The sequence below is a fragment of the Balearica regulorum genome, chromosome 3 (genome assembly GCF_011004875.1).
Source record: "Balearica regulorum gibbericeps isolate bBalReg1 chromosome 3, bBalReg1.pri, whole genome shotgun sequence".
Classification (NCBI taxonomy): domain Eukaryota; kingdom Metazoa; phylum Chordata; class Aves; order Gruiformes; family Gruidae; genus Balearica; species Balearica regulorum.
In genome coordinates, this window is record NC_046186.1 from 4,083,419 (window position 1) to 4,095,519 (window position 12,101).

At 45.6% G+C, this 12,101-nt stretch overlaps 1 protein-coding gene across 3 annotated transcripts in view; it reads left to right on the forward strand.

Moving 5' to 3' along the window:
- GATA4 (GATA binding protein 4) overlaps positions 1 to 10,727 on the forward strand; it is a 28,042-nt gene extending 17,315 nt beyond the window's left edge. Inside the window, exons 2-7 of one of the 3 annotated variants that reach the window (XM_075750384.1) lie at positions 2,691 to 2,860; positions 4,973 to 5,053; positions 5,515 to 5,640; positions 6,790 to 6,877; positions 7,130 to 7,272; positions 8,389 to 10,727. In XM_075750384.1, coding sequence (XP_075606499.1) covers positions 2,691 to 2,860; positions 4,973 to 5,053; positions 5,515 to 5,640; positions 6,790 to 6,877; positions 7,130 to 7,272; positions 8,389 to 8,571 — 791 coding nt within the window. In that variant the 3' untranslated portion in view covers positions 8,572 to 10,727. The remainder of the gene's footprint in view (positions 1 to 2,690; positions 2,861 to 4,972; positions 5,054 to 5,514; positions 5,641 to 6,789; positions 6,878 to 7,129; positions 7,273 to 8,388) is intronic. The other 2 variants (XM_010299718.2, XM_075750383.1) reach the window with 2 other exon arrangements.
- Positions 10,728 to 12,101: the final 1,374 nt, after the last annotated feature.

Here is a 12,101-nt window from a genome sequence, read left to right on the forward strand (position 1 = left end):
TGCACGGGGATTTTGGATGTCTGATTACAAACCAACAGTGAAAATAATGTGGACAGTGGAGCTGGGTGTCATGCAAACTCTTAGGAAATAACATTCAACATCCAGTAGCAAATTTGATTATTGTCAGGAAATAAGAGACTTGCATTTTGCCTGGTTTCAACTCCACATCCTGTTTTTTTCTAAAAACAGAAGTATACCCATACTTGACATTTCTTCTTATCATACCCATTTTGAGGGACCTTCTTAGTCAAGAGCCAGTCCAACTCTTCACGTTTCAGAGGGACTGTTAGGAATTTTCTCCTTTTTCTTTGATGAAAAACTTTCAGATTTTGGTTTTCTGGTGGAAAAGTCTCCAGAAAAGATGGTATTTTGTAATTAGTCACAGACACAACTCAAATTGGTCAGGAGTTTTAACTGTTACCTTTGGACTACCTCTGCTCTGCTAAATTCTCCCTGAATTATATCAACAAACAACTTTGTACTGAATTATTTTCAAAGAAGAAAGGGTTTTCTCACAGAACAAAAATTACGCTGAAAATAATTTGGCTTTTTCTTTGGAAAATTATAATCAAAACCCTCAACAACTTCTAAGATGAAAAAAACAGTGAAATGTTTTCCTTTCTTGAGATTTTTCAAGGAAATGAGTTCTTTCCTGACCAGCTGTTCCAATCCCTTCTCTTTTTAGAGGAAGTTTATTTGATCTAAATTTTGGCTATGACTCAATGGTGATTTTAAAGGGGAAAGTGAGGCATTATGGTTACGATATCACTGAATCCACGTGTACAAAAGTCACCTGGAGGGATTCCCATCTTTCTTAAACCACCAGAATTGCTCAAAGGTAATGAGATTTTTCTAAGCTGCTGAGAAGATACTGGATTCCTTCTTTTCTGGCTCCAGAGCCCCTCGGGTAAATTAATTTCTAGTATTTCCCCATGTCCACATGGTGTAATCTCTTGCCATTTTTAGCCTGCTTTTCTAGGGAGAATTAGGCTCACATCAATCTTTTTCTCTGTGTCTCTGTTTACTGGCGCCACTTTAGTAATTTTTTAATCCTTTGGCTGTTTCATGGTTATGTAGTTTCCTACAGATTTTCCAAAAATAGTCTGGAGAGAAGAGAAAATAATGCTGATGTTTGAACATAACCCTTATTAGATCTCAGAGAATCCACATGGGATTGAGACACATATCAGCAAGAAGCCAAATTTTGTTGGCTTGCTCTTTGGGGAACTATTGTCTTCCAGCAGAAAGCTGAGATGATACTTTTATAACAAGCAGGTGGACAAGCACAAAATATAGCAAGATGCACACTAACATTTTAAGAGCTAATGTTACATTGGTCTGTGATGGCTGAAGGTCCTGATGCAAAGCTCTTGCGGTCCTCCACACGTCTCCTTTGCGCTGCCATTTGTTGGGAATATTTTCAGCAGCCTGGTTTATTCCCAGCCTATGCTAAGTAATGGAGCCCTTTGCTCTCATTTGTCATTTTCTTCTTCTCCACAATTGTTTTACCATGTGCAGGAAGGAACATTTTTGTAACAGAAGAAATACATCCCCAAGTTGAAGTCAATAGCTGATACTCTCCGGGTGGGATCACCATCAGGAATGCACATTTTCAAGGGCCACGCCAGCTGGATGCAGCTATATTTACATCTCAGCAAGACCTATAGCTGATGCTTATTAGGCAAAGTTCTTGGCTTCTCGAGGGCATTGTATCCAAGGGTGAGCTGACCTGCGTCTTTCCAAATGATGATGCAGTCAAGGTGTGTTGACCTCTGCACCACCTTGCAGATGATACGGACCTGCCATAGCCAGAGGGATTGGACTGGCCCAGCCGAGGACAGTTGTCCTTACCCTCACATCACAGCTGCAGCCAGGGCCTGGTGGAGGGTGAACGAGTAACATGGTGGGTTCATGCATGAAGCCCTGGAGAGTGACATCAAGCATGGTGGAGATTTGCATCAAAAGCTGAGTCTCTGACACCTGTGAATGTCTGTTAGCTGACAACCTGAGCTGGGGTTGTACATGTGGATTCCTGTAGTTCAGGAGATGCTTCTTGTGCAGAGAATAGGGCGAAGGCACATGAACGTCTCTCCTCCTTGGCCCTCTGCAGCCATTCGCCTCTGCAGAGGGGCTGGGGGGAGCTGGCACAGGCTGGGTGAGGAGCAGTCCTGCAGGGTAGCAGGGCATACGGGCACAGCTTTCCCTGCCCATGTTTGCTTGAGCCCTGTTGAGAGATGCTCGGGCAGCTGTCCGATCTCTGGGCAGTTCTGTTTCATGGGTCTGGGTTGTGTTTGTCCATGGTCGCAGGCAATTTGTCCTGACTGTAAACATGGCTGTTCACCTGCCCCAAGCTGCTTGCCCTGGATATGTCCAATCTTGAAAATTGGGTAATATCAGAGCAGAAGGGAAGGTTTCTATTTCTTTCTCCTTGTATCTGTGTCTCAGCACATCCCTGTGGGCACAGAAGTCCTACAGCCAACGCTGTATGGCTGGGAAAGGGGTTCCTCTTCACAATAATCCCAGGGGCTTTCTTGAGAAAGGAAGAGCTGTTTCTTGTACCCTATAAAATCAGAATGTTTGTGATTTCTTGAAATGTCACTTCTAAGCTCAAATATTGAGAACCAGATCAGAAATTAAATGTATGGTCACCTAATTAACCAAGTCTTTTCCCTTATCTTCTATCATGGCAGCAGAATTTTTTGATGATTATTCAGAGGGGCGAGAATGTGTCAACTGTGGGGCCATGTCCACCCCACTCTGGAGGAGAGATGGCACGGGGCACTACCTCTGCAATGCCTGCGGGCTCTACCACAAGATGAATGGCATCAACCGGCCCTTGTTCAAACCTCAGAGGAGGCTGGTAAGTCAAGATCATACAACGCACGTGAGGCAAGGCTGTGTGTGAAGACAAGGTAAAAAGACCTCAGCTAGGTGGAGACGCCAGGGGTGTTTCAACTCCTTGGGTTTCCGTCTTCCCAATCTACTTAGTTTTGGTCCAGATTTCCAAAATAATCCAGACATTGTCTTGTGCTTGGTACACTCCAAGACCTCGTACTGTCTAGAGCAGTTCTGCAGATACCCAGGCCAGGAGGTGGAAGGGGCTGTAGGACACAGGGGGACTACCATGGTGAAGGTTTAGCAAAAGCCAATCTTTGCTTTAGTATCCCTGTAGGTATATTAGGATGAATGGAAACCCTTTCCAGCTCCACCACACCACCAGTCCATCTTCTCTTACTCTCAGGGTCCTTATTCTCCAGTTGCTTCATGGTGATTCGCCGTCTTTTCTGGATACCGCAATCCTGGCTCCATTGGGTGAGCTGAAGCAGAACTTGTGGGGCAGGTCAGGGCACCCCATAGCCTGTGCAGCCAGGATGGGGTATGCATGAGGAACCTGGGGGAATATTTTGGTGTTGATATCCTGCCTGTTCCTGCCAATTTTGGTGAGGAGTTTTGGGAAGGTCTCTGTAGTCTGGGCCCCAGGGCCAATCGTGACCCTAGGCAGCAAAGAGCCAGCAATCCATCCCTCGGGGGCCATATTTCCCCTCTCCTTGTCTTCCATGAGGCTCCATCCCCAACCTGCCCTTGCCCTTCGCATTGCCCAGACCTGGCTGTGCCCAAACCCAGCTGTCCCCTGCAAGTGTCAAAAATGACAGTGGCAGCTTGAGCGCTGCCACCAGCCACGGCCACCCAGCGCCCTCTTGTGAAAACCCTTTCTTAGACACTGCCCTGATGGAGCCAGCAGTTTTTGCACCCTAGCACCCAGGACCTTGCCCTGTTTCATTTACTGGTCTACATGTTATCCTTGGGCACATCTGTGTAGTCAGGAATGGCCCGTTGGGTATCAGGCTTGGTCCTTTGGAGCAAGCAGCTATGCATGCTTTTAACTCTGCACAGCCTTGGGCTTGGAAAACCCTGGAAGAAGTATAAATGCATGAGCTGTGCAGATCTGTACATGCACTTTTGTTACTTTTCTAGGCAGCTGGAAATCTGGAAATCTTGCAAAAATTGCCAAATTCCTGCTTGTTTTTTCTGGGAAAGAATTTCCATAAAGAAAAGGAGGATATGTCTAGGGATGCAATGTAGGAGTGTGGTTAAAGTAATGACAATTGGTTTACCTGAATGAATATATTCAGTGTAAGTGACTGGGTTTAATCTGCCACTCTGTAACCCCTTTTTTCGGAGACTGAGATATGCCCCTGCAGGGGGAGATCGTTGCCTTTGCTGCAAGCTCTCTTTTAAGTTCTCGGTCCACTTACAAAGGCCGATGACTGAAGCTAATACATGGAGAGGTTACAACTAAAGCAGTGTTTCGTTTCTTTGCATGAAAGGGGTTTCCAGCTTTCGAAGTCTTAAGAAGTACTTGAATTTCACTTTTTATTGTTCTGCTGCCGTAGATTAACTGACCTTGTTTTATAATGAGGGAGAAGACACAGAGAGAAGTGCTGTGGCAAAGATCACAGAGGAAATCCCTGGTAGCTGCCAGGTCCGCATCTCCCCGGCTTTCACCCCAAACACAGCAACCAGCTATGCTGTTCAGGTCTGCAGAGCTGGTTAGATGTCCAAGACCACCAGATTTCCTCTGTATAGGCTTCTTTTCAGGCACCTCAAGAACAGGCATCTTCATACGGCTCTAGCACTTCTGTTCGGTCCCCCGAACAGAAGCAAAGCAAGCAAAGATGGCATTTGATCCCAGCCCGTCCAGACTTTATCCTCAGCCTCTTAAGACTTGTGCTTTGAAGGATGCTGGGAACAGTTAGGCACACGTGGAGGATATGGCTTTTTCTTCCCCCACCTCCCACTCTGATTCCAAGCTCAAAACTGGTATTTTATATGGTTTTAAGCCCATTGTCTTCCTCCTGTGGCCTTTTGAGCCTGGTCATCAACTTCACCCAGACAGGGAACTTGAGAAGGCCTGTTCCCTACACTATTTCATTAGTGGAGATTCCTATTAATTATCCCTCTTTATCTTTAGGAAGATGATGCTGCTGGAAGCACTCTTTTTCTTATTTCCCCCTCAAGCCACATGAGCAACTTCATGCAAACCCAGCAAGGAGTATGTAAAATTCATGGCATTGATAACATCTTCTTGGGATATGCCATGATGCCTAGAAGGTGATGGGCTTGGGAGCTTGAAAGGGAAGGACGGTCTGAGATCCAGACACCTTAGTGTAGGTGTGTGCACGTGCAGTGGGTCTCTAAGCTGCTACTAGACCCAGTGGAGATCTGGGGCTCTGTTCAGGTGATGTTTCTGGCACCATCGGATATACTCCAGGACAGCTGAGATGTCTGTGCAGCACTGGCAGGCAGGAGGCAGTGGAAAGGCAGTGGTGCAAGTAGGGGAAAAAAAAGGCAGTTGTGTTATCCACTGCACCAAGGCGAGAAGAGAAAAAGGCAGAGAAATGAGAAGGGAGGCAAGAGGAGAGAAAAACCTGAGGTGTGCTGGAGTGAGCTTGTTGGGATCTGAGATGCTGCTGGTGGTAGCAGTGAAGGTCTGATGTGTTTTCTTCCTCGCAGTCGGCTTCCCGCCGCGTCGGTCTCTCTTGTGCCAACTGCCACACAACGACAACCACGCTCTGGCGCAGAAACGCTGAGGGAGAGCCCGTCTGTAACGCCTGCGGACTCTACATGAAGCTCCATGGGGTAACGCCTTCATTGATCTCTACTGTCTGCGGGGAGGGTATCAGTAGCACCAAGCTGGGGATTGGGTTTGTTGCACAACACTCTGCTCTCCTGAAGCTGTTTTTCTGAATGTCCCTCCGAGCTTTAGTCCCCCTCAAAGTTACATCATGTTTATATTGGCAGGGGTGATGCATGCAGGGCATTTCTCACATAATAATTAATAATACCTTTTGAATCAAAACCCAATAAAAGCAGGACCAGATTCTTCCCACCTAATTCAGTCGCTTTAGTGAAAAATCTGAGTCAGAAGCACAAAGAAGGGCTGACCTCCTCCACACACGGTGTCAGATCTCAGCTAAGACTTGGTTGTAGACTTGTCATGGGACTGATAGATGACTTTTCTTGTGTGGGTGTCCAGATAGTCTCTTCCTGTCAGTGGGGGCATCACGTATCTGTATTATGTCTGATATATCTAGGAGAGTCCTGTTGGAGTCCAAGGCATAGCAGGACCTCAAGATGCAAATCTCCAGTCCTTCTCCCATCTGTCAGTGGCAACGGGGCCACCCCCATGGCAGAGACAGAGGCCTTCAACACCCTGGTGATTGCTTAGGAGCAACCCCCAGTTCCGCTTCTCATTGCTGTTCCTAGGGGTTTTATACACATCCATGCTCTTGATGATGTCCAGTGCTTCAGAGTGGATGGAAAAGCATTGGTGAGAGATAAGTCAAAGCTGGAAGACAAGGTGGATGAGGAGAAGCCTTACCTAACCCAACAATTCTTCCTAGAAATCCCAGTGTGTTTCTGACTACCTCAGTGGGATCAGTTCCCAAGGGACGGCTTGGTACCTTTCCAGAAAGCAGGTATTAGCCAGAAAGATGTCTTCTGCTCTGAGTTAAGCAGGAAAGTAAATCAGATGAGCCGTTGTTCCCTTCTGGACTTAAAACACTCAACACTTATGATGTGAAAAGCCTACCTATTCCCATTTGGATGCACATCTTGTAGCTTTGACATATCTCTTCACACAGCAGTGCTGACCAGTGACTTTGGGCTCCATCTTGTTGCTTTCACTTAAATCTGCTGGTTTTCAGGGAGCCTATGAGGTAAAGCTGGAATTGCATTCTCCTAGATGGACGTACAGAAACCAATGTGCTTTTATATTTGGCTCTGCAGGTTCCAAGGCCTTTAGCAATGAGAAAAGAGGGCATTCAGACGAGGAAGCGCAAGCCGAAGAACCTTAACAAAACAAAGGCGCCAGCAGGTAAATGTTGAATAGGGGAGTTTATCGTAGGTGTATACATGTGTGCACTTGTGTTTCTGACCATCGTGTCCTGTGAATAAGACACCCAACCACAAAATGGGCTGATTCTTCAAAATGCCTTTCAGCAGTAACAAAGCCCTTCCCACTATATGTTTTTTTATTTTTACCCACTCTTAACTTTGGGTGGGTGGATACAGCTCTGTACTGAAAGGTCTTTGGGAAGAACCTGTTTTACCATCTGCTTTCTCACAGGTCCATCCAGCAGCGAGAGTCTTACCCCGACCACCAGCTCCACCAGCAGCAGCAGCAGCGCCACGACCACTGAGGAAATGCGCCCCATAAAAACAGAACCTGGGCTCTCATCTCATTATGGGCACCACAGCCCAATTTCTCAGGTACAGAGGGGAGATGCTGGCAGTGGGACAAAGATGGGAACTAGGATGGTAAGAAGAACATCCTCAAAACCTCTGTGGAAAAAGGCTGCTTCTTTTCAACCCAGGGGCCTAGGAGTTCACAGTAAGAGGTCTAACCTCTGGGATGGGGCAAATCCCTGCATTCTTGTCACCATGTCTACAGTACAATATAGATTTTTAATGATGTGTGGCAGTTCTGAACGGACAACAAGAAGTAGCAGCTTTGTTGAAAACATAAAATTCCTTCTAGCTGGACAGCTATATAGGTCCCATAGCAAGAAAATGCCCGTTCCCTTTTTATGATTTGATTTGTCTTGAGCAAGGAAAAACTTGTCAATATTACCCTACTTTCCCTGCACTGGCTGGCTGTGTGTTGAGCATTATGAGAACTGCAATAGGAGGAGAATAAACTCACACAGCCCAAATCTGAGTTGAGTGCCTGCAAAAGGTAAGGTAAGCCAGCATGACGGCAGAGAGCTGCAGGGTAAAGCGATGTGCTCTGTACCATTTCCACCACCAGATGTCTTGGGACCAGCGCTGCATCCACACAAGATGCTTATCCTGCTGAGCAACACCCCGATCTGGAAGCTGATCTGTGCAAATGTCGTGAGGTTTAATAAATGTGCTTTGGTTAAGGATCCCCACAGCACAGCATGATTCAGAGGCAGAGGTACATGATAGTTGCTCTCCTTTTGGGTTCATATAGAGAACTCCAGTTTCCTCCCTAGAGAAAAAATAAGTGGTGGAGTGTTGTGCTGGACTGATCCTGTACCTGCAACACTGTTATTGTGTCCTGCAATCCACAGGAGGCTATTTGTAAGCTAGGAGAACCCAAGGCCAATGAAATCTCAAGCTCTGGGAGGTAAAATGATCATTTCTGACATTTAGGAGAGAACAAGATGCCCCATTTGCAGTAGCAGGAAAGAACAGGGTCTAAAACAAGAAGGAAAGCGTCTGTCTGTAGTATCATGCATAAGCTGCCATCTACAGCTCTACAACAAATCCACATACTATTACAGTAGCACCAGCCCCCATAAAGGAATTCACGGGTCCTCTATGGTTTGAAGCTTTGTTCACAGGATTTTCTTTTGTCCATAGGCATTCTCAGTCTCTGCCATGTCTGGACATGGATCATCCATTCACCCTGCAATTTCAGCTCTGAAGCTTTCCCCGCAGGCTTACCAGTCAGCTATCAGCCAGTCTCCACAAACCAGCTCCAAACAGGACTCCTGGAACAGCCTGGTCTTAGCTGAAAACCACGGGGACATCATAACTGCATAACCTGGTCTTCCACCCATGGACTTCAGGTTGATCTGCTTGAGAGATGAAGAAGACGCCACGTAATCATCAAGTCAATGTTGTTTCCCACCTCCCCTGCTCTCCCTCCTTCTCTCCCCTTGTGAGATGTTCCAGCAAAGAGGTAAAGAGGACTTATCTGAGGTGTAGGAGAGCTCTTATGAAATGAACAGAGAAGACTCAAATCTCCATGCTAATGGATTTGAAGCCTTTTCCCTGCCTTTAAACGAGCCTCTCTATTTGATTATCAACACCTTCTATGAAATAGCCAGAAACACAAAGATGGACACAGTTCTTGAATTTTGTTTATTTAAAAACACCTGGCATTTAAGACTCAGATGATGGTGTAGCAGAGACACTTTTTTCTTCTGTCACCATCTGTTCTTCTTCTGACCAGAAGAAAATGCCACCACCTTCTCATTACCCAAATTCAGCGATCTTCCACCAAATGGAGCCAGTTCCAGAACAGTTTGTTGAACAGACTTCACTAGACATGCTGTGGTGGCTTTAGTGCATTTGATATGATCTAGGGCAGAGAAAAAAAGAGACCTTCCCCCCCACATCCTCAGCTTACACATCTAGAGTACTGTCTTCGTTTTCCTAGATGGTCTGAAAACCTAACAAATGTCCGTATTTAACTCCTTTCCTATTTATCATTGCAAAATCATGGAACTGTGTTTGCAAAAGGTTGTTGGCTGAGCCTGGAGAAGGTCTGTCCAAAGTCAAAGGTGTATTTTGGAAGGAGGAACCTTCTGGAAGCAGGTAGAGGAGACCCACACTAGCCATCAAATCCTGGAGGAGATTGCTGGGCTCTTCCCTTATGGATAGCTACAAGCCAGGCTTAGAGATTATTCAAGAGCACAGCAAGTGAACGATGCTCTTCTAATGCTGCTGTGCCATGGCTTTTGAGACAGTTAATTTAATTATTTTGCATACATTTCTGTTGGTTTTGATGTCATTGGTGAAATTTGATTGTCATTTATTTTTGGCTGTATTGTGAGTGCCTACTTTGCCCCTAACAGCTGGCTCATGACCATTTCACACATCTAACCCTTTAGGATTTCACCTTTTGCAATAAGCAAAGGCTTCAGCCTCTAATGGAGGTAGGCAGGGGCTGTTTTCTTTACCAAGTATGTGCATAGACTTGCTTGCTTGCAAGAGAAGCATAGCTCCATCCATGCACGAGTAAAACAAGACTCATGGTTTTTCTTGCCCATAAGGCTCTCAGCAACCAGGGAATTCTAGAAAACGGGGTTGGAAGAGATGCTGAGAGCTCACTGACTCATTCCCTTTTCCCAAAGGGATCGATTCTACCTAACCTTGCCCTGACTGCTCTTTCTCTAGCATGTGCTTAACAAACTCCAGCATCGCAGATGCCATAGCTCCCCTGTGCCATCTAAGTGCTTCATCAGACGTTTGCCATGACATTTTCATCAACATTTCTGAGGAGGGACAGCTTTGCCTGTCCAGGCAGAGAATTTCTGGGAGACCTCGTCCTGCAAGATTCTCCACTCTTGTTTCTGTCCACTCCCAAACTCTGTTACTCTTCTTGCCTTCCCAGCTCCTTTCTTTCCTCCCTGCATCCAGAACTCAAGTATGGAACTACCAAATAAAAATCTAGAAGAGGGACTGTGCATCCCCCTGCCAAATGTGCTATCATCCATCTCCCACTATTTAACATTCCTACAAAGAGTGTTTCCAACCAAATACTGAGGTACATGGCTTGGTGAAGAGGAAAGCCACACACATGGTTGAAGCAAAAGAATGGCATTGTATTGTTTTTGTTTGAACTCACCATTTTCCTCCTGATGGTAGAAAAGCTTCTTTAAGGAGAAGGATTCAACTGGACTGGTTGTGATAAAGACTGGGACTGGAGTCACAGACACCTGTACCCTTCCACATTCTCTGTGCTCTGTGTAACTCAGATTTGCAGGGTTTGGAGGGGTGACAGAGCCTCTGCACTCCCCAGAGAAAAAAACGATGGCAGTGATGCCATGGGGATGGCTGGATGGTGTTTGCACTAGAGTTTGTACTCTGTCTTCCTGAGTTAATGCAGGGTCTAGCGTCATTAGTGTTAATTACAAACAAAGAAAAGATATTCATGAAACATGAATAAAAATAAATGAAATTCTGTGATTTTACTCAGGCCTGATAGGCTGCAGATAAGAGGCCAGAAATAGCACCTAAAAATATGAATTTGGGGTGAAAACATAAAGGTGTTTCTCCCCAGGCATGCAGGTTTTTAACCTGCCTCCTCCTTGAACTACATTCCTTTGTAAATGGCAGTTGAGCTCTCTTGGGATCTGGCTGTGAATTCCTGTCTGTGACAGAGAAGCATGCACCACGAAGATGCAACTTGGCTAATGCACATGTTTGAGATACCTAGAACTACCCTGGACAATCTGAGAGGGAGGGAAGCAGGTGGCCTCCTGGAGATGAGCTAAAGTCCAGACCAAACACACACAGCGTTTCTCTCTCCGTACGGTTGCTCCCAGAGGTTCTGTCCATCTTGCCTTATTATTGCTGTGCTCCTCCTCCTACCCTCAAAGCCAAACTCCCTGGCTGAATTTTTCTCCTGCCCTTAAAACACACTCCAAGATGCCATAAAGGAGTCCACTTGCACTGAAAGGGGAAAATCCCTGCCAGACATAAAACTGCCATATACTCCCTCAGGTTATCTAAATGATCATGGCAGAGATTTCTTAACTGGCTCTCAGCCTTCCTCAAAGCCTAAAAAATAATTCTTGAAACACAGTGAGGAGCATTTACAAGGACCCCAGTAAGAGGACAAGATGTCTGCTTTAGGAAGGTGGGGCTCTGGGAGCCATGAGGACACCTCGGCTCTCTTTGCTAGTACAAATTAGCTCTTTTGTCCTTCCTTTTGCACCACAAGCAGTACAAGTTCAGATACACCTGGTTCTGTCATTGTTTTCAATCCCCCAAAACTTGTAGAGCAATTGTCAGTCCAGAGTGAAATGCGCAGACGAGAACCAGGACAGAAAGCCAGAGGGGTAGAAAGGTCACTTAACCATTGCTAAATGTCTTTCCTCTTTGTGGAAGTGCAATATCTGGCATCACTTCAGTTACTCTTTTCTAAATTGATCAGAAGAGATCCAATTCTCACTTGCAATCTTATGGGCTGGCTGGAGAGGGTGCAATCAGGAGGAGCTCAGGAATATTGTAAGGGAGCTTTAAAAGCGATCAACAACTCTTAATGTAACATTGAAGCTGTGACTATGTCAGGGGTGGTGTTTTGTTTTGCTATTTTTCTCCCCATGTATAAATTTTGAAGCTTCCCAGGTTACCTGGGAAGGTCCCATGGAAACAGACACTTATTTGTAAGGGGGAGAGGGAAACCAACCAACTGAACAAGCTGTAATTATTTAAAGATGTAAAAAAATATATATTATGAAGTAGTATGGCTACCAATCCACGTAACTTCTACACCTTTAGAACTAATGGAAATAATAAAACAATGATAATAAAACCAGAAAGCTGCTGCTTGACTCTGACTA